The sequence below is a fragment of the Salmo salar genome, chromosome ssa05, assembly GCF_905237065.1.
Source record: "Salmo salar chromosome ssa05, Ssal_v3.1, whole genome shotgun sequence".
In the NCBI taxonomy this organism is placed as follows: Eukaryota; Metazoa; Chordata; class Actinopteri; order Salmoniformes; family Salmonidae; genus Salmo; species Salmo salar.
This window is the reverse complement of record NC_059446.1, coordinates 7965080-7992956: the sequence shown is the minus strand read 5'-3', so window position 1 is coordinate 7992956 and position 27877 is coordinate 7965080. Positions and strand designations below refer to the sequence as shown.

Genomic DNA, 27877 nt, shown 5'->3' with positions numbered 1-27877 from the left:
TAAGAAGTAATGTGGCATATTGTTTAATTTCATTTTTTTGTGACCTGAGTCTTTTAACCAAAATATCACAAGACAAATGTTCACCTGCGGGAGGTTACGGGTCGGGAGGTTACGGGTCGGGAGGTTACTGTGGTAACGCGACTGCAGTCATGTTTGTGCCTGTGAGATTGAGTCTGACCAATAGAAGCGTTGGCTTCTCTTCCCTACCAGTGGAAACTCAAACACTGATAAACAACCTAGCTTGTGAACAAACAATCTAAATAGCCAAGAAACACAAGGACAAAGTCTCACTTCAGTAGACTGTGACCTGGCCAAAATAAAGCAAAGCACTGCGACACAAACAACACAGAGTTACACATGGAGTAAACAAACGTACAGTCAATAACACAGCACAGCGCTTCTAAAAACAAATATTTCACTCAGCTTTTCACGTGCGCAGAGTCCCCAGCCAAGCAGTGTTGCAGCACCAGCTGGGATAGCCTATAGGATTCCTAGCTCTTTGACTTTGTGCGATTCATTTACCAGCTAAGAAACAACACGGCAGAAATACTTTGAAAACTTCTAATGCAGCATTTATTTTGCTATAAATGTCATCATACTTGACTATTTTTATCCACAAATGCGAGTGAAGTGCTTGTACAGTGGAGCCCTGACCACCCATCAATGTGGCTGGTGAAGTAGACATCTTACCCACCAATGCCAAAATCTACCCGCATTTGGCCGGTGGCAGGTGTTTATTTTAAGCCCTGGTGATCACCACTATTACAACTGTGTGTGTGCGTGAGAGACAGATAGACAGAGAGAGAAAGAAATATACTGAGAGAGAAAGACGGAGACAGAGAGACACAGAGAGAGAGAGAAAGAGATACAGAGGGAGAGAGACACCGAGAGAGACAGAGACACAGAGAGACAGACACAGAGAGACAGAGACATACAGAGAGAGACAGAGACAGAAAGACAGAGAGAGAGAGAGAGACACAGAGAGAGACAGACAGAGAGACAGAGACATACAGAGAGAGACAGAGAGAGAGAGACAGAGAGAGAGAGACAGAGAGACAGAGACATACAGAGAGACAGAGAGAGACAGAGACATACAGACAGAGACAGAAAGAGAGTAAATGGTCTACCTTAATGAACTCGTCTTTCATGGCCGCTGCTCTCTCCAGCTCTGTCTGGATCACCTGCATGAACTGGGCTGTCCTGTCCTCGGCACGTACGTTAGAGAAGCCTGCCTGCTGTAGGAACTGCAGACAGACAGTCACAGTATACGGAGCTACATAGGCTAATTGTAAGATATTATAACGAGTGTGGTAAAATTCAGGTCAGGGTGATATTATCAGGGTGATATTATCAGGTTGATGACTGGACCTACCTTGCCGTACTGTGGTGGGGTGTAGAGAATGTAACCTCTCTGTTTGACATACTCCTGGAACTGAGGAGTCCAGGGCTTCTCTCCACAGCAGTAGTCAGAGATCAGGACCTGGCCACCGGGCTTCAGCCACGACTGAAGATGATACACAGCGTTTTGGATGGTAAAAACAGACAGCAAAATATAATACAGTCTGGAATTGATGTTAAGGTGTGTGCGGTGGTGTGTGTGTGTGCGCGTGTGTACACACTCACGTGGAAGCGTTTGAACAGTGCCAGTTTTTCGTCGATGTGCAGGATGGTGTCTCGACTGTAGACCACATCAAACGAGGCCTCTGGGAACTCTCTCTTAGTGGCGTCAGCCACCTCGAAGTGGACCTGCAGGAAATGGCAGGTAATACCTGTCACTAAAACACTTCTACTACACCTTCTACTACATTTAATTGTAATTCAATTAACATGACTTTGATCTACCTAGAATTAAAAGACATGTAGAACATATTATTTTCAAAACAATGGAACCATAGAAATAAAAAAGACAGCTTGAACTTTACTCCCTAGTAACTCTAACCTAGTATGTTTCTCATTGTAGACCTAGTAACTCTAACCTAGTATGTTTCTCATTGTAGACCTAGTAACTCTAACCTAGTATGTTTCTCATTGTAGACCTAGTAACCCTAACCTAGTATGTTTCTCATTGTAGACCTAGTAACCCTAACCTAGTATGTTTCTCATTGTAGGCCTAGTGACCCTAACCTAGTATGTTTCTCATTGTAGGCCTAGTGACCCTAACCTAGTATGTTTCTCATTGTAGGCCTAGTGACCCTAACCTAGTATGTTTCTCATTGTAGACCTAGTAACTCTAACCTAGTATGTTTCTCATTGTAGACCTAGTAACTCTAACCTAGTATGTTTCTCATTGTAGACCTAGTAACTCTAACCTAGTATGTTTCTCATTGTAGACCTAGTAACTCTAACCCTAACCTAGTATGTTTCTCATTGTAGACCTAGTAACTCTAACCTAGTATGTTTCTCATTGTAGACCTAGTAACTCTAACCTAGTATGTTTCTCATTGTAGACCTAGTAACTCTAACCCTAACCTAGTATGTTTCTCATTGTAGACCTAGTAACTCTAACCTAGTATGTTTCTCATTGTAGACCTAGTAACCCTAACCTAGTATGTTTCTCATTGTAGACCTAGTAACTCTAACCTAGTATGTTTCTCATTGTAGACCTAGTAACTCTAACCTAGTATGTTTCTCATTGTAGACCTAGTAACTCTAACCCTAACCTAGTATGTTTCTCATTGTAGACCTAGTAACTCTAACCTAGTATGTTTCTCATTGTAGACCTAGTAACTCTAACCTAGTATGTTTCTCATTGTAGACCTAGTAACTCTAACCTAGTATGTTTCTCATTGTAGACCTAGTAACTCTAACCTAGTATGTTTCTCATTGTAGACCTGGTAACTCTAACCTAGTATGTTTCTCATTGTAGACCTAGTAACTCTAACCTAGTATGTTTCTCATTGTAGACCTAGTAACTAACCTAGTATGTTTCTCATTGTAGACCTAGTAACTCTAACCTAGTATGTTTCTCATTGTAGACCTAGTAACTAACCTAGTATGTTTCTCATTGTAGACCTAGTAACTCTAACCTAGTATGTTTCTCATTGTAGACCTAGTAACTCTAACCTAGTATGTTTCTCATTGTAGACCTAGTAACTCTAACCTAGTATGTTTCTCATTGTAGACCTAGTAACTCTAACCTAGTATGTTTCTCATTGTAGACCTAGTAACTCTAACCTAGTATGTTTCTCATTGTAGACCTAGTAACTCTAACCTAGTATGTTTCTCATTGTAGACCTAGTAACTCTAACCTAGTATGTTTCTCATTGTAGACCTAGTAACTCTAACCCTAACCTAGTATGTTTCTCATTGTAGACCTAGTAACTCTAACCTAGTATGTTTCTCATTGTAGACCTAGTAACCCTAACCTAGTATGTTTCTCATTGTAGACCTAGTAACTCTAACCTAGTATGTTTCTCATTGTAGACCTAGTAACTCTAACCTAGTATGTTTCTCATTGTAGACCTAGTAACTCTAACCTAGTATGTTTCTCATTGTAGACCTAGTAACTCTAACCCTAACCTAGTATGTTTCTCATTGTAGACCTAGTAACTCTAACCTAGTATGTTTCTCATTGTAGACCTAGTAACCCTAACCTAGTATGTTTCTCATTGTAGACCTAGTAACTCTAACCTAGTATGTTTCTCATTGTAGACCTAGTAACTCTAACCTAGTATGTTTCTCATTGTAGACCTAGTAACTCTAACCTAGTATGTTTCTCATTGTAGACCTAGTAACTCTAACCTAGTATGTTTCTCATTGTAGACCTAGTAACTCTAACCCTAACCTAGTATGTTTCTCATTGTAGACCTAGTAACTCTAACCTAGTATGTTTCTCATTGTAGACCTAGTAACTCTAACCTAGTATGTTTCTCATTGTAGACCTAGTAACTCTAACCTAGTATGTTTCTCATTGTAGACCTAGTAACTCTAACCTAGTATGTTTCTCATTGTAGACCTAGTAACTCTAACCCTAACCTAGTATGTTTCTCATTGTAGACCTAGTAACCCTAACCTAGTATGTTTCTCATTGTAGACCTAGTAACTCTAACCTAGTATGTTTCTCATTGTAGACCTAGTAACTCTAACCTAGTATGTTTCTCATTGTAGACCTAGTAACTCTAACCCTAACCTAGTATGTTTCTCATTGTAGACCTAGTAACTCTAACCCTAACCTAGTATGTTTCTCATTGTAGACCTAGTAACCCTAACCCTAACCTAGTATGTTTCTCATTGTAGACCTAGTAACCCTAACCCTAACCTAGTATGTTTCTCATTGTAGACCTAGTAACTCTAACCTAGTATGTTTCTCATTGTAGACCTAGTAACCCTAACCTAGTATGTTTCTCATTGTAGACCTAGTAACTCTAACCTAGTATGTTTCTCATTGTAGACCTAGTAACTCTAACCTAGTATGTTTCTCATTGTAGACCTAGTAACTCTAACCTAGTATGTTTCTCATTGTAGACCTAGTAACCCTAACCTAGTATGTTTCTCATTGTAGACCTAGTAACCCTAACCTAGTATGTTTCTCATTGTAGACCTAGTAACTCTAACCTAGTATGTTTCTCATTGTAGACCTAGTAACTCTAACCTAGTATGTTTCTCATTGTAGACCTAGTAACTCTAACCCTAACCTAGTATGTTTCTCATTGTAGACCTAGTAACTCTAACCCTAACCTAGTATGTTTCTCATTGTAGACCTAGTAACTCTAACCTAGTATGTTTCTCATTGTAGACCTAGTAACTCTAACCCTAACCTAGTATGTTTCTCATTGTAGACCTAGTAACCCTAACCCTAACCTAGTATGTTTCTCATTGTAGACCTAGTAACACTAACCCTAACCTAGTATGTTTCTCATTGTAGACCTTGTAACTCTAACCTAGTATGTTTCTCATTGTAGACCTGGTAACTCTAACCTAGTATGTTTCTCATTGTAGACCTAGTAACTCTAACCTAGTATGTTTCTCATTGTAGACCTAGTAACTCTAACCCTAACCTAGTATGTTTCTCATTGTAGACCTAGTAACTCTAACCTAGTATGTTTCTCATTGTAGACCTAGTAACCCTAACCCTAACCTAGTATGTTTCTCATTGTAGACCTAGTAACTCTAACCTAGTATGTTTCTCATTGTAGACCTAGTAACTCTAACTCTAACCTAGTATGTTTCTCATTGTAGACCTAGTAACTCTAACCTAGTATGTTTCTCATTGTAGACCTAGTAACTCTAACCTAGTATGTTTCTCATTGTAGACCTAGTAACTCTAACCTAGTATGTTTCTCATTGTAGACCTAGTAACTCTAACCTAGTATGTTTCTCATTGTAGACCTAGTAACTCTAACCTAGTATATTTCTCATTGTAGACCTAGTAACTCTAACCCTAACCTAGTATGTTTCTCATTGTAGACCTAGTAACTAACCTAGTATGTTTCTCATTGTAGACCTAGTAACTCTAACCCTAACCTAGTATGTTTCTCATTGTAGACCTAGTAACCCTAACCTAGTATGTTTCTCATTGTAGACCTAGTAACTCTAACTTAGTATGTTTCTCATTGTAGACCTAGTAACTCTAACCCTAACCTAGTATGTTTCTCATTGTAGACCTAGTAACTAACCTAGTATGTTTCTCATTGTAGACCTAGTAACTCTAACCTAGTATGTTTCTCATTGTAGACCTAGTAACTCTAACCTAGTATGTTTCTCATTGTTGACCTAGTAACTCTAACCTAGTATGTTTCTCATTGTAGACCTAGTAACTCTAACCCTAACCCAGTATGTTTCTCATTGTAGACCTAGTAACTCTAACCCTAACCCAGTATGTTTCTCATTGTAGACCTAGTAACTCTAACCCTAACCTAGTATGTTTCTCATTGTAGACCTAGTAACCCTAACCTAGTATGTTTCTCATTGTAGACCTAGTAACTCTAACCTAGTATGTTTCTCATTGTAGACCTAGTAACTCTAACCTAGTATGTTTCTCATTGTAGACCTAGTAACTCTAACCTAGTATGTTTCTCATTGTAGACCTAGTAACTCTAACCTAGTATGTTTCTCATTGTAGACCTAGTAACTCTAACCTAGTATGTTTCTCATTGTAGACCTAGTAACTCTAACCTAGTATGTTTCTCATTGTAGACCTAGTAACTCTAACCTAGTATGTTTCTCATTGTAGACCTAGTAACCCTAACCTAGTATGTTTCTCATTGTAGACCTAGTAACTCTAACCTAGTATGTTTCTCATTGTAGACCTAGTAACTCTAACCTAGTATGTTTCTCATTGTAGACCTAGTAACTCTAACCTAGTATGTTTCTCATTGTAGACCTAGTAACTCTAACCTAGTATGTTTCTCATTGTAGACCTAGTAACTCTAACCTAGTATGTTTCTCATTGTAGACCTAGTAACTCTAACCTAGTATGTTTCTCATTGTAGACCTAGTAACTCTAACCTAGTATGTTTCTCATTGTAGACCTAGTAACTCTAACCCCTAGTATGTTTCTCATTGTAGACCTAGTAACTCTAACCTAGTATGTTTCTCATTGTAGACCTAGTAACCCCTAACCTAGTATGTTTCTCATTGTAGACCTAGTAACCCTAACCTAGTATGTTTCTCATTGTAGACCTAGTAACTCTAACCTAGTATGTTTCTCATTGTAGACCTAGTAACTCTAACCTAGTATGTTTCTCATTGTAGACCTAGTAACTCTAACCTAGTATGTTTCTCATTGTAGACCTAGTAACTCTAACCTAGTATGTTTCTCATTGTAGACCTAGTAACTCTAACCTAGTATGTTTCTCATTGTAGACCTAGTAACTCTAACCTAGTATGTTTCTCATTGTAGACCTAGTAACTCTAACCTAGTATGTTTCTCATTGTAGACCTAGTAACTCTAACCTAGTATGTTTCTCATTGTAGACCTAGTAACTCTAACCCTAACCTAGTATGTTTCTCATTGTAGACCTAGTAACTCTAACCTAGTATGTTTCTCATTGTAGACCTAGTAACTCTAACCTAGTATGTTTCTCATTGTAGACCTAGTAACTCTAACCTAGTATGTTTCTCATTGTAGACCTGGTAACTCTAACCTAGTATGTTTCTCATTGTAGACCTAGTAACTCTAACCTAGTATGTTTCTCATTGTAGACCTAGTAACTCTAACCTAGTATGTTTCTCATTGTAGACCTAGTAACTCTAACCTAGTATGTTTCTCATTGTAGACCTAGTAACTCTAACCCTAACCTAGTATGTTTCTCATTGTAGACCTAGTAACTCTAACCTAGTATGTTTCTCATTGTAGACCTAGTAACTCTAACCTAGTATGTTTCTCATTGTAGACCTAGTAACCCTAACCTAGTATGTTTCTCATTGTAGACCTAGTAACTCTAACCTAGTATGTTTCTCATTGTAGACCTAGTAACTCTAACCTAGTATGTTTCTCATTGTAGACCTAGTAACTCTAACCTAGTATGTTTCTCATTGTAGACCTAGTAACTCTAACCTAGTATGTTTCTCATTGTAGACCTAGTAACTCTAACCTAGTATGTTTCTCATTGTAGACCTAGTAACTCTAACCTAGTATGTTTCTCATTGTAGACCTAGTAACTCTAACCTAGTATGTTTCTCATTGTAGACCTAGTAACTCTAACCTAGTATGTTTCTCATTGTAGACCTAGTAACTCTAACCTAGTATGTTTCTCATTGTAGACCTAGTAACTCTAACCTAGTATGTTTCTCATTGTAGACCTAGTAACTCCTAACCTAGTATGTTTCTCATTGTAGACCTAGTAACTCTAACCTAGTATGTTTCTCATTGTAGACCTAGTAACTCTAACCTAGTATGTTTCTCATTGTAGACCTAGTAACTCTAACCTAGTATGTTTCTCATTGTAGACCTAGTAACTCTAACCTAGTATGTTTCTCATTGTAGACCTAGTAACTCTAACCTAGTATGTTTCTCATTGTAGACCTAGTAACTCTAACCCTAGTATGTTTCTCATTGTAGACCTAGTAACTCTAACCTAGTATGTTTCTCATTGTAGACCTAGTAACTCTAACCTAGTATGTTTCTCATTGTAGACCTAGTAACTCTAACCTAGTATGTTTCTCATTGTAGACCTAGTAACTCTAACCTAGTATGTTTCTCATTGTAGACCTAGTAACTCTAACCTAGTATGTTTCTCATTGTAGACCTAGTAACTCTAACCTAGTATGTTTCTCATTGTAGACCTAGTAACTCTAACCTAGTATGTTTCTCATTGTAGACCTAGTAACTCTAACCTAGTATGTTTCTCATTGTAGACCTAGTAACTCTAACCTAGTATGTTTCTCATTGTAGACCTAGTAACTCTAACCTAGTATGTTTCTCATTGTAGACCTAGTAACTCTAACCCTAGTATGTTTCTCATTGTAGACCTAGTAACTCTAACCTAGTATGTTTCTCATTGTAGACCTAGTAACTCTAACCTAGTATGTTTCTCATTGTAGACCTAGTAACTCTAACCTAGTATGTTTCTCATTGTAGACCTAGTAACTCTAACCTAGTATGTTTCTCATTGTAGACCTAGTAACCCTAACCTAGTATGTTTCTCATTGTAGACCTAGTAACTCTAACCTAGTATGTTTCTCATTGTAGACCTAGTAACTCTAACCTAGTATGTTTCTCATTGTAGACCTAGTAACTCTAACCCTAGTATGTTTCTCATTGTAGACCTAGTAACTCTAACCTAGTATGTTTCTCATTGTAGACCTAGTAACCCTAACCTAGTATGTTTCTCATTGTAGACCTAGTAACTCTAACCTAGTATGTTTCTCATTGTAGACCTAGTAACTCTAACCTAGTATGTTTCTCATTGTAGACCTAGTAACTCTAACCTAGTATGTTTCTCATTGTAGACCTAGTAACTCTAACCTAGTATGTTTCTCATTGTAGACCTAGTAACTCTAACCTAGTATGTTTCTCATTGTAGACCTAGTAACTCTAACCTAGTATGTTTCTCATTGTAGACCTAGTAACTCTAACCTAGTATGTTTCTCATTGTAGACCTAGTAACTCTAACCTAGTATGTTTCTCATTGTAGACCTAGTAACTCTAACCTAGTATGTTTCTCATTGTAGACCTAGTAACTCTAACCTAGTATGTTTCTCATTGTAGACCTAGTAACTCTAACCTAGTATGTTTCTCATTGTAGACCTAGTAACTCTAACCTAGTATGTTTCTCATTGTAGACCTAGTAACTCTAACCTAGTATGTTTCTCATTGTAGACCTAGTAACTCTAACCTAGTATGTTTCTCATTGTAGACCTAGTAACTCTAACCTAGTATGTTTCTCATTGTAGACCTAGTAACTCTAACCTAGTATGTTTCTCATTGTAGACCTAGTAACTCTAACCTAGTATGTTTCTCATTGTAGACCTAGTAACCCTAACCTAGTATGTTTCTCATTGTAGACCTAGTAACTCTAACCTAGTATGTTTCTCATTGTAGACCTAGTAACTCTAACCTAGTATGTTTCTCATTGTAGACCTAGTAACTCTAACCCTAGTATGTTTCTCATTGTAGACCTAGTAACTCTAACCATAGTATGTTTCTCATTGTAGACCTAGTAACCCTAACCTAGTATGTTTCTCATTGTAGACCTAGTAACTCTAACCTAGTATGTTTCTCATTGTAGACCTAGTAACTCTAACCTAGTATGTTTCTCATTGTAGACCTAGTAACTCTAACCTAGTATGTTTCTCATTGTAGACCTAGTAACTCTAACCTAGTATGTTTCTCATTGTAGACCTAGTAACTCTAACCTAGTATGTTTCTCATTGTAGACCTAGTAACTCTAACCTAGTATGTTTCTCATTGTAGACCTAGTAACTCTAACCTAGTATGTTTCTCATTGTAGACCTAGTAACTCTAACCTAGTATGTTTCTCATTGTAGACCTAGTAACCCTAACCTAGTATGTTTCTCATTGTAGACCTAGTAACTCTAACCTAGTATGTTTCTCATTGTAGACCTAGTAACTCTAACCTAGTATGTTTCTCATTGTAGACCTAGTAACTCTAACCTAGTATGTTTCTCATTGTAGACCTAGTAACTCTAACCTAGTATGTTTCTCATTGTAGACCTAGTAACTCTAACCTAGTATGTTTCTCATTGTAGACCTAGTAACTCTAACCCTAGTATGTTTCTCATTGTAGACCTAGTAACTCCCTAACCTAGTATGTTTCTCATTGTAGACCTAGTAACCCTAACCTAGTATGTTTCTCATTGTAGACCTAGTAACTCTAACCTAGTATGTTTCTCATTGTAGACCTAGTAACTCTAACCTAGTATGTTTCTCATTGTAGACCTAGTAACTCTAACCTAGTATGTTTCTCATTGTAGACCTAGTAACTCTAACCTAGTATGTTTCTCATTGTAGACCTAGTAACTCTAACCTAGTATGTTTCTCATTGTAGACCTAGTAACTCTAACCTAGTATGTTTCTCATTGTAGACCTAGTAACCCTAACCTAGTATGTTTCTCATTGTAGACCTAGTAACTCTAACCTAGTATGTTTCTCATTGTAGACCTAGTAACTCTAACCTAGTATGTTTCTCATTGTAGACCTAGTAACTCTAACCTAGTATGTTTCTCATTGTAGACCTAGTAACTCTAACCCCCTAGTATGTTTCTCATTGTAGACCTAGTAACTCTAACCTAGTATGTTTCTCATTGTAGACCTAGTAACTCTAACCTAGTATGTTTCTCATTGTAGACCTAGTAACTCCTAACCTAGTATGTTTCTCATTGTAGACCTAGTAACTCTAACCTAGTATGTTTCTCATTGTAGACCTAGTAACTCTAACCCAACCTAGTATGTTTCTCATTGTAGACCTAGTAACTCTAACCTAGTATGTTTCTCATTGTAGACCTAGTAACTCTAACCTAGTATGTTTCTCATTGTAGACCTAGTAACTCTAACCTAGTATGTTTCTCATTGTAGACCTAGTAACTCTAACCCTTAGTATGTTTCTCATTGTAGACCTAGTAACTCTAACCCTCCTAGTATGTTTCTCATTGTAGACCTAGTAACTCTAACCCCTAGTATGTTTCTCATTGTAGACCTAGTAACCCTAACCTAACCTAGTATGTTTCTCATTGTAGACCTAGTAACCCTAACCTAGTATGTTTCTCATTGTAGACCTAGTAACTCTAACCTAGTATGTTTCTCATTGTAGACCTAGTAACTCTAACCTAGTATGTTTCTCATTGTAGACCTAGTAACTCTAACCTAGTATGTTTCTCATTGTAGACCTAGTAACTCTAACCTAGTATGTTTCTCATTGTAGACCTAGTAACTCTAACCTAGTATGTTTCTCATTGTAGACCTAGTAACTCTAACCTAGTATGTTTCTCATTGTAGACCTAGTAACCCTAACCTAGTATGTTTCTCATTGTAGACCTAGTAACTCTAACCTAGTATGTTTCTCATTGTAGACCTAGTAACTCTAACCCTAACCTAGTATGTTTCTCATTGTAGACCTAGTAACTCTAACCCTAACCTAGTATGTTTCTCATTGTAGACCTAGTAACTCTAACCTAGTATGTTTCTCATTGTAGACCTAGTAACTCTAACCCTAACCTAGTATGTTTCTCATTGTAGACCTAGTAACCTACTAACCTAGTATGTTTCTCATTGTAGACCTAGTAACTCCTAACCTAGTATGTTTCTCATTGTAGACCTAGTAACTCTAACCTAGTATGTTTCTCATTGTAGACCTAGTAACTCTAACCTAGTATGTTTCTCATTGTAGACCTAGTAACTCTAACCTAGTATGTTTCTCATTGTAGACCTAGTAACTCTAACCCCTAGTATGTTTCTCATTGTAGACCTAGTAACTCTAACCTAGTATGTTTCTCATTGTAGACCTAGTAACCCTAACCCTAACCTAGTATGTTTCTCATTGTAGACCTAGTAACTCTAACCTAGTATGTTTCTCATTGTAGACCTAGTAACTCTAACCTAACCTAGTATGTTTCTCATTGTAGACCTAGTAACTCTAACCTAGTATGTTTCTCATTGTAGACCTAGTAACTCTAACCTAGTATGTTTCTCATTGTAGACCTAGTAACTCTAACCTAGTATGTTTCTCATTGTAGACCTAGTAACTCTAACCCTAGTATGTTTCTCATTGTAGACCTAGTAACTCTAACCTAGTATGTTTCTCATTGTAGACCTAGTAACCTACCCTAACCTAGTATGTTTCTCATTGTAGACCTAGTAACTCTAACCTAGTATGTTTCTCATTGTAGACCTAGTAACTCTAACCCTAGTATGTTTCTCATTGTAGACCTAGTAACCCTAACCTAGTATGTTTCTCATTGTAGACCTAGTAACTCTAACCTAGTATGTTTCTCATTGTAGACCTAGTAACTCTAACCCTAGTATGTTTCTCATTGTAGACCTAGTAACTCTAACCTAGTATGTTTCTCATTGTAGACCTAGTAACTCTAACCTAGTATGTTTCTCATTGTAGACCTAGTAACTCTAACCTAGTATGTTTCTCATTGTAGACCTAGTAACTCTAACCTAGTATGTTTCTCATTGTAGACCTAGTAACTCTCCCTAACCCAGTATGTTTCTCATTGTAGACCTAGTAACTCTAACCTACAGTATGTTTCTCATTGTAGACCTAGTAACTCTAACCCTAACCTAGTATGTTTCTCATTGTAGACCTAGTAACCCTAACCTAGTATGTTTCTCATTGTAGACCTAGTAACTCTAACCTAGTATGTTTCTCATTGTAGACCTAGTAACTCTAACCTAGTATGTTTCTCATTGTAGACCTAGTAACTCTAACCTAGTATGTTTCTCATTGTAGACCTAGTAACTCTAACCTAGTATGTTTCTCATTGTAGACCTAGTAACTCTAACCTAGTATGTTTCTCATTGTAGACCTAGTAACTCTAACCTAGTATGTTTCTCATTGTAGACCTAGTAACTCTAACCTAGTATGTTTCTCATTGTAGACCTAGTAACCCTAACCTAGTATGTTTCTCATTGTAGACCTAGTAACTCTAACCTAGTATGTTTCTCATTGTAGACCTAGTAACTCTAACCTAGTATGTTTCTCATTGTAGACCTAGTAACTCTAACCTAGTATGTTTCTCATTGTAGACCTAGTAACTCTAACCTAGTATGTTTCTCATTGTAGACCTAGTAACTCTAACCTAGTATGTTTCTCATTGTAGACCTAGTAACTCTAACCTAGTATGTTTCTCATTGTAGACCTAGTAACTCTAACCTAGTATGTTTCTCATTGTAGACCTAGTAACTCTAACCCCTAGTATGTTTCTCATTGTAGACCTAGTAACTCTAACCTAGTATGTTTCTCATTGTAGACCTAGTAACCCTAACCTAGTATGTTTCTCATTGTAGACCTAGTAACCCTAACCTAGTATGTTTCTCATTGTAGACCTAGTAACTCTAACCTAGTATGTTTCTCATTGTAGACCTAGTAACTCTAACCTAGTATGTTTCTCATTGTAGACCTAGTAACTCTAACCTAGTATGTTTCTCATTGTAGACCTAGTAACTCTAACCTAGTATGTTTCTCATTGTAGACCTAGTAACTCTAACCTAGTATGTTTCTCATTGTAGACCTAGTAACTCTAACCTAGTATGTTTCTCATTGTAGACCTAGTAACTCTAACCTAGTATGTTTCTCATTGTAGACCTAGTAACTCTAACCTAGTATGTTTCTCATTGTAGACCTAGTAACTCTAACCCTAGTATGTTTCTCATTGTAGACCTAGTAACTCTAACCTAGTATGTTTCTCATTGTAGACCTAGTAACTCTAACCTAGTATGTTTCTCATTGTAGACCTAGTAACTCTAACCTAGTATGTTTCTCATTGTAGACCTAGTAACCCTAACCTAGTATGTTTCTCATTGTAGACCTAGTAACTCTAACCTAGTATGTTTCTCATTGTAGACCTAGTAACTCTAACCTAGTATGTTTCTCATTGTAGACCTAGTAACTCTAACCTAGTATGTTTCTCATTGTAGACCTAGTAACTCTAACCCCCTAGTATGTTTCTCATTGTAGACCTAGTAACCCTAACCTAGTATGTTTCTCATTGTAGACCTAGTAACCCTAACCTAGTATGTTTCTCATTGTAGACCTAGTAACTCTAACCTAGTATGTTTCTCATTGTAGACCTAGTAACTCTAACCTAGTATGTTTCTCATTGTAGACCTAGTAACTCTAACCTAGTATGTTTCTCATTGTAGACCTAGTAACTCTAACCTAGTATGTTTCTCATTGTAGACCTAGTAACTCTAACCTAGTATGTTTCTCATTGTAGACCTAGTAACTCTAACCTAGTATGTTTCTCATTGTAGACCTAGTAACTCTAACCTAGTATGTTTCTCATTGTAGACCTAGTAACTCTAACCTAGTATGTTTCTCATTGTAGACCTAGTAACTCTAACCTAGTATGTTTCTCATTGTAGACCTAGTAACTCTAACCTAGTATGTTTCTCATTGTAGACCTAGTAACCTAACCCTAACCTAGTATGTTTCTCATTGTAGACCTAGTAACTCTAACCTAGTATGTTTCTCATTGTAGACCTAGTAACTCTAACCTAGTATGTTTCTCATTGTAGACCTAGTAACTCTAACCTAGTATGTTTCTCATTGTAGACCTAGTAACTCTAACCTAGTATGTTTCTCATTGTAGACCTAGTAACTCTAACCTAGTATGTTTCTCATTGTAGACCTAGTAACTCTAACCTAGTATGTTTCTCATTGTAGACCTAGTAACTCTAACCTAGTATGTTTCTCATTGTAGACCTAGTAACTCTAACCTAGTATGTTTCTCATTGTAGACCTAGTAACTCTAACCTAGTATGTTTCTCATTGTAGACCTAGTAACTCTAACCTAGTATGTTTCTCATTGTAGACCTAGTAACTCTAACCTAGTATGTTTCTCATTGTAGACCTAGTAACTCTAACCTAGTATGTTTCTCATTGTAGACCTAGTAACTCTAACCTAGTATGTTTCTCATTGTAGACCTAGTAACTCTAACCTAGTATGTTTCTCATTGTAGACCTAGTAACTCTAACCTAGTATGTTTCTCATTGTAGACCTAGTAACTCTAACCTAGTATGTTTCTCATTGTAGACCTAGTAACCCTAACCTAGTATGTTTCTCATTGTAGACCTAGTAACTCTAACCTAGTATGTTTCTCATTGTAGACCTAGTAACCCTAACCTAGTATGTTTCTCATTGTAGACCTAGTAACTCTAACCTAGTATGTTTCTCATTGTAGACCTAGTAACTCTAACCTAGTATGTTTCTCATTGTAGACCTAGTAACTCCTAACCTAGTATGTTTCTCATTGTAGACCTAGTAACTCTAACCTAGTATGTTTCTCATTGTAGACCTAGTAACTCTAACCTAGTATGTTTCTCATTGTAGACCTAGTAACTCTAACCTAGTATGTTTCTCATTGTAGACCTAGTAACTCTAACCTAGTATGTTTCTCATTGTAGACCTAGTAACTCTAACCTAGTATGTTTCTCATTGTAGACCTAGTAACTCTAACCTAGTATGTTTCTCATTGTAGACCTAGTAACTCTAACCTAGTATGTTTCTCATTGTAGACCTAGTAACTCTAACCTAGTATGTTTCTCATTGTAGACCTAGTAACTCTAACCTAGTATGTTTCTCATTGTAGACCTAGTAACTCCTAACCTAGTATGTTTCTCATTGTAGACCTAGTAACTCTAACCTAGTATGTTTCTCATTGTAGACCTAGTAACTCTAACCTAGTATGTTTCTCATTGTAGACCTAGTAACTCTAACCTAGTATGTTTCTCATTGTAGACCTAGTAACCCTAACCTAGTATGTTTCTCATTGTAGACCTAGTAACTCTAACCTAGTATGTTTCTCATTGTAGACCTAGTAACTCTAACCTAGTATGTTTCTCATTGTAGACCTAGTAACCCTAACCTAGTATGTTTCTCATTGTAGACCTAGTAACTCTAACCTAGTATGTTTCTCATTGTAGACCTAGTAACTCCTAACCTAGTATGTTTCTCATTGTAGACCTAGTAACTCTAACCTAGTATGTTTCTCATTGTAGACCTAGTAACTCTAACCCTAGTATGTTTCTCATTGTAGACCTAGTAACTCTAACCTAGTATGTTTCTCATTGTAGACCTAGTAACTCTAACCCATAGTATGTTTCTCATTGTAGACCTAGTAACTCTAACCTAGTATGTTTCTCATTGTAGACCTAGTAACCCTAACCTAGTATGTTTCTCATTGTAGACCTAGTAACTCTAACCTAGTATGTTTCTCATTGTAGACCTAGTAACTCTAACCCTAACCAGTATGTTTCTCATTGTAGACCTAGTAACTCTAACCCTAGTATGTTTCTCATTGTAGACCTAGTAACTCCTAACCTAGTATGTTTCTCATTGTAGACCTAGTAACCCTAACCTAGTATGTTTCTCATTGTAGACCTAGTAACTCTAACCTAGTATGTTTCTCATTGTAGACCTAGTAACTCTAACCTAGTATGTTTCTCATTGTAGACCTAGTAACTCTAACCTAGTATGTTTCTCATTGTAGACCTAGTAACTCTAACCTAGTATGTTTCTCATTGTAGACCTAGTAACTCTAACCTAGTATGTTTCTCATTGTAGACCTAGTAACTCTAACCCTAGTATGTTTCTCATTGTAGACCTAGTAACCCTAACCTAGTATGTTTCTCATTGTAGACCTAGTAACTCTAACCTAGTATGTTTCTCATTGTAGACCTAGTAACTCTAACCCACCTAGTATGTTTCTCATTGTAGACCTAGTAACTCTAACCCTAGTATGTTTCTCATTGTAGACCTAGTAACTCTAACCTAGTATGTTTCTCATTGTAGACCTAGTAACCCTAACCTAGTATGTTTCTCATTGTAGACCTAGTAACTCTAACCTAGTATGTTTCTCATTGTAGACCTAGTAACTCTAACCTAGTATGTTTCTCATTGTAGACCTAGTAACCCTAACCTAGTATGTTTCTCATTGTAGACCTAGTAACCCTAACCTAGTATGTTTCTCATTGTAGACCTAGTAACTCTAACCTAGTATGTTTCTCATTGTAGACCTAGTAACTCTAACCTAGTATGTTTCTCATTGTAGACCTAGTAACTCTAACCTAGTATGTTTCTCATTGTAGACCTAGTAACTCTAACCTAGTATGTTTCTCATTGTAGACCTAGTAACTCTAACCCCTAGTATGTTTCTCATTGTAGACCTAGTAACTCTAACCTAGTATGTTTCTCATTGTAGACCTAGTAACCCTAACCTAGTATGTTTCTCATTGTAGACCTAGTAACTCTAACCTAGTATGTTTCTCATTGTAGACCTAGTAACTCTAACCCTAACCCAGTATGTTTCTCATTGTAGACCTAGTAACTCTAACCCTAACCCAGTATGTTTCTCATTGTAGACCTAGTAACTCTCCTAACTAGTATGTTTCTCATTGTAGACCTAGTAACCCTAACCTAGTATGTTTCTCATTGTAGACCTAGTAACTCTAACCTAGTATGTTTCTCATTGTAGACCTAGTAACTCTAACCTAGTATGTTTCTCATTGTAGACCTAGTAACTCTAACCTAGTATGTTTCTCATTGTAGACCTAGTAACTCTAACCTAGTATGTTTCTCATTGTAGACCTAGTAACTCTAACCTAGTATGTTTCTCATTGTAGACCTAGTAACTCTAACCTAGTATGTTTCTCATTGTAGACCTAGTAACTCTAACCTAGTATGTTTCTCATTGTAGACCTAGTAACCCTAACCTAGTATGTTTCTCATTGTAGACCTAGTAACTCTAACCTAGTATGTTTCTCATTGTAGACCTAGTAACTCTAACCCTAGTATGTTTCTCATTGTAGACCTAGTAACTCTAACCTAGTATGTTTCTCATTGTAGACCTAGTAACTCTAACCTAGTATGTTTCTCATTGTAGACCTAGTAACTCTAACCTAGTATGTTTCTCATTGTAGACCTAGTAACTCTAACCTAGTATGTTTCTCATTGTAGACCTAGTAACTCCTAACCTAGTATGTTTCTCATTGTAGACCTAGTAACTCTAACCTAGTATGTTTCTCATTGTAGACCTAGTAACTCTAACCCTTAGTATGTTTCTCATTGTAGACCTAGTAACTCTAACCTAGTATGTTTCTCATTGTAGACCTAGTAACTCCTAACCTAGTATGTTTCTCATTGTAGACCTAGTAACTCCCTAACCTAGTATGTTTCTCATTGTAGACCTAGTAACTCTAACCTAGTATGTTTCTCATTGTAGACCTAGTAACTCTAACCTAGTATGTTTCTCATTGTAGACCTAGTAACTCTAACCTAGTATGTTTCTCATTGTAGACCTAGTAACTCTAACCTAGTATGTTTCTCATTGTAGACCTAGTAACTCTAACCTAGTATGTTTCTCATTGTAGACCTAGTAACCCTAACCTAGTATGTTTCTCATTGTAGACCTAGTAACTCTAACCTAGTATGTTTCTCATTGTAGACCTAGTAACTCTAACCCTAGTATGTTTCTCATTGTAGACCTAGTAACTCTAACCCTACAGTATGTTTCTCATTGTAGACCTAGTAACTCTAACCCTAGTATGTTTCTCATTGTAGACCTAGTAACTCTAACCTAGTATGTTTCTCATTGTAGACCTAGTAACTCTAACCTAGTATGTTTCTCATTGTAGACCTAGTAACTCTAACCTAGTATGTTTCTCATTGTAGACCTAGTAACTCTAACCTAGTATGTTTCTCATTGTAGACCTAGTAACTCTAACCAACCTAGTATGTTTCTCATTGTAGACCTAGTAACTCTAACCCTAGTATGTTTCTCATTGTAGACCTAGTAACTCTAACCTAGTATGTTTCTCATTGTAGACCTAGTAACTCCTAACCTAGTATGTTTCTCATTGTAGACCTAGTAACCCCTAACCTAGTATGTTTCTCATTGTAGACCTAGTAACTCTAACCTAGTATGTTTCTCATTGTAGACCTAGTAACTCTAACCTAGTATGTTTCTCATTGTAGACCTAGTAACTCTAACCTAGTATGTTTCTCATTGTAGACCTAGTAACTCTAACCTAGTATGTTTCTCATTGTAGACCTAGTAACTCTAACCTAGTATGTTTCTCATTGTAGACCTAGTAACTCTAACCTAGTATGTTTCTCATTGTAGACCTAGTAACTCTAACCTAGTATGTTTCTCATTGTAGACCTAGTAACTCTAACCTAGTATGTTTCTCATTGTAGACCTAGTAACTCTAACCTAGTATGTTTCTCATTGTAGACCTAGTAACTCTAACCTAGTATGTTTCTCATTGTAGACCTAGTAACTCTAACCTAGTATGTTTCTCATTGTAGACCTAGTAACTCTAACCTAGTATGTTTCTCATTGTAGACCTAGTAACTCTAACCTAGTATGTTTCTCATTGTAGACCTAGTAACTCTAACCTAGTATGTTTCTCATTGTAGACCTAGTAACTCTAACCTAGTATGTTTCTCATTGTAGACCTAGTAACTCTAACCTAGTATGTTTCTCATTGTAGACCTAGTAACTCTAACCTAGTATGTTTCTCATTGTAGACCTAGTAACTCTAACCTAGTATGTTTCTCATTGTAGACCTAGTAACTCTAACCTAGTATGTTTCTCATTGTAGACCTAGTAACCCTAACCTAGTATGTTTCTCATTGTAGACCTAGTAACTCTAACCTAGTATGTTTCTCATTGTAGACCTAGTAACTCTACCCTAACCTAGTATGTTTCTCATTGTAGACCTAGTAACTCTAACCCTAACCTAGTATGTTTCTCATTGTAGACCTAGTAACTCTAACCCTAACTAGTATGTTTCTCATTGTAGACCTAGTAACCCTAACCTAGTATGTTTCTCATTGTAGACCTAGTAACTCCTAACCTAGTATGTTTCTCATTGTAGACCTAGTAACTCCTAACCTAGTATGTTTCTCATTGTAGACCTAGTAACTCTAACCTAGTATGTTTCTCATTGTAGACCTAGTAACTCTAACCTAGTATGTTTCTCATTGTAGACCTAGTAACCCTAACCTAGTATGTTTCTCATTGTAGACCTAGTAACTCTAACCTAGTATGTTTCTCATTGTAGACCTAGTAACTCTAACCTAGTATGTTTCTCATTGTAGACCTAGTAACTCTAACCTAGTATGTTTCTCATTGTAGACCTAGTAACTCTAACCTAGTATGTTTCTCATTGTAGACCTAGTAACTCTAACCTAGTATGTTTCTCATTGTAGACCTAGTAACTCTAACCTAGTATGTTTCTCATTGTAGACCTAGTAACTCTAACCTAGTATGTTTCTCATTGTAGACCTAGTAACTCTAACCTAGTATGTTTCTCATTGTAGACCTAGTAACTCTAACCTAGTATGTTTCTCATTGTAGACCTAGTAACTCTAACCCTAGTATGTTTCTCATTGTAGACCTAGTAACCCTAACCTAGTATGTTTCTCATTGTAGACCTAGTAACTCTAACCTAGTATGTTTCTCATTGTAGACCTAGTAACCCTAACCTAGTATGTTTCTCATTGTAGACCTAGTAACTCTAACCTAGTATGTTTCTCATTGTAGACCTAGTAACTCTAACCTAGTATGTTTCTCATTGTAGACCTAGTAACTCTAACCTAGTATGTTTCTCATTGTAGACCTAGTAACTCTAACCTAGTATGTTTCTCATTGTAGACCTAGTAACTCTAACCTAGTATGTTTCTCATTGTAGACCTAGTAACTCTAACCTAGTATGTTTCTCATTGTAGACCTAGTAACTCTAACCTAGTATGTTTCTCATTGTAGACCTAGTAACTCTAACCCTAACCCAGTATGTTTCTCATTGTAGACCTAGTAACTCTAACCTAACAGTATGTTTCTCATTGTAGACCTAGTAACCTAACCCTAACCTAGTATGTTTCTCATTGTAGACCTAGTAACCCTAACCTAGTATGTTTCTCATTGTAGACCTAGTAACTCTAACCTAGTATGTTTCTCATTGTAGACCTAGTAACTCTAACCTAGTATGTTTCTCATTGTAGACCTAGTAACTCTAACCTAGTATGTTTCTCATTGTAGACCTAGTAACTCTAACCTAGTATGTTTCTCATTGTAGACCTAGTAACTCTAACCTAGTATGTTTCTCATTGTAGACCTAGTAACTCTAACCTAGTATGTTTCTCATTGTAGACCTAGTAACCCTAACCTAGTATGTTTCTCATTGTAGACCTAGTAACTCCTAACCTAGTATGTTTCTCATTGTAGACCTAGTAACTCTAACCTAGTATGTTTCTCATTGTAGACCTAGTAACTCTAACCTAGTATGTTTCTCATTGTAGACCTAGTAACTCTAACCTAGTATGTTTCTCATTGTAGACCTAGTAACTCTAACCTAGTATGTTTCTCATTGTAGACCTAGTAACTCTAACCTAGTATGTTTCTCATTGTAGACCTAGTAACTCTAACCTAGTATGTTTCTCATTGTAGACCTAGTAACTCTAACCTAGTATGTTTCTCATTGTAGACCTAGTAACTCTAACCCTAACCTAGTATGTTTCTCATTGTAGACCTAGTAACTCTAACCTAGTATGTTTCTCATTGTAGACCTAGTAACCCTAACCTAGTATGTTTCTCATTGTAGACCTAGTAACTCCTAACCTAGTATGTTTCTCATTGTAGACCTAGTAACTCTAACCTAGTATGTTTCTCATTGTAGACCTAGTAACTCTAACCTAGTATGTTTCTCATTGTAGACCTAGTAACTCTAACCTAGTATGTTTCTCATTGTAGACCTAGTAACTCTAACCTAGTATGTTTCTCATTGTAGACCTAGTAACTCTAACCTAGTATGTTTCTCATTGTAGACCTAGTAACCCTAACCTAGTATGTTTCTCATTGTAGACCTAGTAACTCTAACCTAGTATGTTTCTCATTGTAGACCTAGTAACTCTAACCCTAACCCAGTATGTTTCTCATTGTAGACCTAGTAACTCTAACCCTACCAGTATGTTTCTCATTGTAGACCTAGTAACTCTAACCCTAACCTAGTATGTTTCTCATTGTAGACCTAGTAACCCTAACCTAGTATGTTTCTCATTGTAGACCTAGTAACTCTAACCTAGTATGTTTCTCATTGTAGACCTAGTAACTCTAACCTAGTATGTTTCTCATTGTAGACCTAGTAACTCCTAACCTAGTATGTTTCTCATTGTAGACCTAGTAACTCTAACCTAGTATGTTTCTCATTGTAGACCTAGTAACTCTAACCTAGTATGTTTCTCATTGTAGACCTAGTAACCCTAACCTAGTATGTTTCTCATTGTAGACCTAGTAACTCTAACCTAGTATGTTTCTCATTGTAGACCTAGTAACCCTAACCTAGTATGTTTCTCATTGTAGACCTAGTAACTCTAACCCTAGTATGTTTCTCATTGTAGACCTAGTAACTCTAACCTAGTATGTTTCTCATTGTAGACCTAGTAACCCTAACCTAGTATGTTTCTCATTGTAGACCTAGTAACTCTAACCTAGTATGTTTCTCATTGTAGACCTAGTAACTCTAACCTAGTATGTTTCTCATTGTAGACCTAGTAACTCTAACCTAGTATGTTTCTCATTGTAGACCTAGTAACACCTAACCTAGTATGTTTCTCATTGTAGACCTAGTAACCCTAACCTAGTATGTTTCTCATTGTAGACCTAGTAACCCTAACCTAGTATGTTTCTCATTGTAGACCTAGTAACTCTAACCTAGTATGTTTCTCATTGTAGACCTAGTAACTCTAACCTAGTATGTTTCTCATTGTAGACCTAGTAACTCTAACCTAGTATGTTTCTCATTGTAGACCTAGTAACTCTAACCTAGTATGTTTCTCATTGTAGACCTAGTAACTCTAACCTAGTATGTTTCTCATTGTAGACCTAGTAACTCTAACCTAGTATGTTTCTCATTGTAGACCTAGTAACTCTAACCTAGTATGTTTCTCATTGTAGACCTAGTAACTCTAACCTAGTATGTTTCTCATTGTAGACCTAGTAACTCTAACCCTAACCCAGTATGTTTCTCATTGTAGACCTAGTAACTCTAACCCTACCCGTATGTTTCTCATTGTAGACCTAGTAACTCTAACCCTAACCTAGTATGTTTCTCATTGTAGACCTAGTAACCCTAACCTAGTATGTTTCTCATTGTAGACCTAGTAACTCTAACCTAGTATGTTTCTCATTGTAGACCTAGTAACTCTAACCTAGTATGTTTCTCATTGTAGACCTAGTAACTCTAACCTAGTATGTTTCTCATTGTAGACCTAGTAACTCTAACCTAGTATGTTTCTCATTGTAGACCTAGTAACTCTAACCTAGTATGTTTCTCATTGTAGACCTAGTAACTCTAACCTAGTATGTTTCTCATTGTAGACCTAGTAACTCTAACCTAGTATGTTTCTCATTGTAGACCTAGTAACTCTAACCTAGTATGTTTCTCATTGTAGACCTAGTAACTCTAACCTAGTATGTTTCTCATTGTAGACCTAGTAACTCTAACCTAGTATGTTTCTCATTGTAGACCTAGTAACTCTAACCTAGTATGTTTCTCATTGTAGACCTAGTAACTCTAACCTAGTATGTTTCTCATTGTAGACCTAGTAACTCTAACCTAGTATGTTTCTCATTGTAGACCTAGTAACCCTAACCTAGTATGTTTCTCATTGTAGACCTAGTAACTCTAACCTAGTATGTTTCTCATTGTAGACCTAGTAACTCTAACCCAACCTAGTATGTTTCTCATTGTAGACCTAGTAACTCTAACCTAGTATGTTTCTCATTGTAGACCTAGTAACTCCTAACCTAGTATGTTTCTCATTGTAGACCTAGTAACTCCTAACCTAGTATGTTTCTCATTGTAGACCTAGTAACTCTAACCTAGTATGTTTCTCATTGTAGACCTAGTAACTCTAACCTAGTATGTTTCTCATTGTAGACCTAGTAACTCTAACCTAGTATGTTTCTCATTGTAGACCTAGTAACTCTAACCTAGTATGTTTCTCATTGTAGACCTAGTAACTCTAACCTAGTATGTTTCTCATTGTAGACCTAGTAACTCTAACCTAGTATGTTTCTCATTGTAGACCTAGTAACTCTAACCTAGTATGTTTCTCATTGTAGACCTAGTAACTCTAACCTAACCCAGTATGTTTCTCATTGTAGACCTAGTAACTCTAACCCTAACCTAGTATGTTTCTCATTGTAGACCTAGTAACTCTAACCCCTAGTATGTTTCTCATTGTAGACCTAGTAACCCTAACCTAGTATGTTTCTCATTGTAGACCTAGTAACTCTAACCTAGTATGTTTCTCATTGTAGACCTAGTAACTCTAACCACCTAGTATGTTTCTCATTGTAGACCTAGTAACTCTAACCTAGTATGTTTCTCATTGTAGACCTAGTAACTCTAACCTAGTATGTTTCTCATTGTAGACCTAGTAACTCTAACCTAGTATGTTTCTCATTGTAGACCTAGTAACTCTAACCTAGTATGTTTCTCATTGTAGACCTAGTAACTCTAACCTAGTATGTTTCTCATTGTAGACCTAGTAACCCTAACCTAGTATGTTTCTCATTGTAGACCTAGTAACTCTAACCTAGTATGTTTCTCATTGTAGACCTAGTAACTCTAACCTAGTATGTTTCTCATTGTAGACCTAGTAACTCTAACCTAGTATGTTTCTCATTGTAGACCTAGTAACTCTAACCTAGTATGTTTCTCATTGTAGACCTAGTAACTCTAACCTAGTATGTTTCTCATTGTAGACCTAGTAACTCTAACCTAGTATGTTTCTCATTGTAGACCTAGTAACTCTAACCTAGTATGTTTCTCATTGTAGACCTAGTAACTCTAACCTAGTATGTTTCTCATTGTAGACCTAGTAACTCTAACCTAGTATGTTTCTCATTGTAGACCTAGTAACTCTAACCCTAAGTATGTTTCTCATTGTAGACCTAGTAACTCTAACCTAGTATGTTTCTCATTGTAGACCTAGTAACCCTAACCTAGTATGTTTCTCATTGTAGACCTAGTAACCCTAACCTAGTATGTTTCTCATTGTAGACCTAGTAACTCTAACCTAGTATGTTTCTCATTGTAGACCTAGTAACTCTAACCTAGTATGTTTCTCATTGTAGACCTAGTAACTCTAACCTAGTATGTTTCTCATTGTAGACCTAGTAACTCTAACCTAGTATGTTTCTCATTGTAGACCTAGTAACTCTAACCTAGTATGTTTCTCATTGTAGACCTAGTAACTCTAACCTAGTATGTTTCTCATTGTAGACCTAGTAACTCTAACCTAGTATGTTTCTCATTGTAGACCTAGTAACCCTAACCTAGTATGTTTCTCATTGTAGACCTAGTAACTCTAACCTAGTATGTTTCTCATTGTAGACCTAGTAACTCTAACCTAGTATGTTTCTCATTGTAGACCTAGTAACTCTAACCTAGTATGTTTCTCATTGTAGACCTAGTAACTCTAACCTAGTATGTTTCTCATTGTAGACCTAGTAACTCTAACCTAGTATGTTTCTCATTGTAGACCTAGTAACTCTACCTAGTATGTTTCTCATTGTAGACCTAGTAACTCTAACCTAGTATGTTTCTCATTGTACACCTAGTAACTCTAACCTAGTATGTTTCTCATTGTAGACCTAGTAACTCTAACCCTAACCTAGTATGTTTCTCATTGTAGACCTAGTAACTCTAACCTAGTATGTTTCTCATTGTAGACCTAGTAACCCTAACCTAGTATGTTTCTCATTGTACACCTAGTAACCCTAACCTAGTATGTTTCTCATTGTAGACCTAGTAACCCTAACCTAGTATGTTTCTCATTGTAGACCTAGTAACTCTAACCTAGTATGATTCTCATTGTAGACCTAGTAACTCTAACCCTAACCTAGTATGTTTCTCATTGTAGACCTAGTAACTCTAACCTAGTATGTTTCTCATTGTAGACCTAGTAACTCTAACCTAGTATGTTTCTCATTGTAGACCTAGTAACTCTAACCTAGTATGTTTCTCATTGTAGACCTAGTAACTCTAACCTAGTATGTTTCTCATTGTAGACCTAGTAACTCTAACCTAGTATGTTTCTCATTGTAGACCTAGTAACTCTAACCTAGTATGTTTCTCATTGTAGACCTAGTAACTCTAACCTAGTATGTTTCTCATTGTAGACCTAGTAACTCTAACCTAGTATGTTTCTCATTGTAGACCTAGTAACTCTAACCTAGTATGTTTCTCATTGTAGACCTAGTAACCCTAACCTAGTATGTTTCTCATTGTAGACCTAGTAACTCTAACCTAGTATGTTTCTCATTGTAGACCTAGTAACTCTAACCCTAACCCAGTATGTTTCTCATTGTAGACCTAGTAACTCTAACCCTAACCCAGTATGTTTCTCATTGTAGACCTAGTAACTCTAACCCTAACCTAGTATGTTTCTCATTGTAGACCTAGTAACCCTAACCTAGTATGTTTCTCATTGTAGACCTAGTAACTCTAACCTAGTATGTTTCTCATTGTAGACCTAGTAACTCTAACCTAGTATGTTTCTCATTGTAGACCTAGTAACTCTAACCTAGTATGTTTCTCATTGTAGACCTAGTAACTCTAACCCTAGTATGTTTCTCATTGTAGACCTAGTAACTCTAACCTAGTATGTTTCTCATTGTAGACCTAGTAACTCTAACCTAGTATGTTTCTCATTGTAGACCTAGTAACTCTAACCTAGTATGTTTCTCATTGTAGACCTAGTAACCCTAACCTAGTATGTTTCTCATTGTAGACCTAGTAACTCTAACCTAGTATGTTTCTCATTGTAGACCTAGTAACTCTAACCTAGTATGTTTCTCATTGTAGACCTAGTAACTCTAACCTAGTATGTTTCTCATTGTAGACCTAGTAACTCTAACCTAGTATGTTTCTCATTGTAGACCTAGTAACTCTAACCTAGTATGTTTCTCATTGTAGACCTAGTAACTCTAACCTAGTATGTTTCTCATTGTAGACCTAGTAACTCTAACCTAGTATGTTTCTCATTGTACACCTAGTAACTCTAACCTAGTATGTTTCTCATTGTAGACCTAGTAACTCTAACCCTAACCTAGTATGTTTCTCATTGTAGACCTAGTAACTCTAACCTAGTATGTTTCTCATTGTAGACCTAGTAACCCTAACCTAGTATGTTTCTCATTGTAGACCTAGTAACCCTAACCTAGTATGTTTCTCATTGTAGACCTAGTAACTCTAACCTAGTATGTTTCTCATTGTAGACCTAGTAACTCTAACCTAGTATGTTTCTCATTGTAGACCTAGTAACTCTAACCTAGTATGTTTCTCATTGTAGACCTGGTAACTCTAACCTAGTATGTTTCTCATTGTAGACCTAGTAACTCTAACCTAGTATGTTTCTCATTGTAGACCTAGTAACCCTAACCTAGTATGTTTCTCATTGTAGACCTAGTAACTCTAACCTAGTATGTTTCTCATTGTAGACCTAGTAACTCTAACCCTAACCCAGTATGTTTCTCATTGTAGACCTAGTAACTCTAACCCTAACCCAGTATGTTTCTCATTGTAGACCTAGTAACTCTAACCCTAACCTAGTATGTTTCTCATTGTAGACCTAGTAACCCTAACCTAGTATGTTTCTCATTGTAGACCTAGTAACTCTAACCTAGTATGTTTCTCATTGTAGACCTAGTAACCCTAACCTAGTATGTTTCTCATTGTAG

The 27877-nt window shown here is 36.6% G+C and overlaps 1 protein-coding gene and 1 pseudogene across 1 annotated transcript in view; both read right to left on the bottom strand.

Annotated features, from left to right (window-relative positions):
• Positions 1 to 27877, bottom strand: part of LOC123743233 (basic proline-rich protein-like) — a 603964-nt pseudogene that overhangs the window by 494002 nt on the left and 82085 nt on the right.
• The window catches only part of pmt (phosphoethanolamine methyltransferase), a 57895-nt gene that overhangs the window by 1324 nt on the left and 28694 nt on the right, over positions 1 to 27877 (bottom strand). The window contains 3 exon segments of the mRNA NM_001173879.1: positions 1128 to 1244; positions 1373 to 1504; positions 1624 to 1746. Of these exon segments, the coding sequence (NP_001167350.1) occupies positions 1128 to 1244; positions 1373 to 1504; positions 1624 to 1746 (372 nt within the window).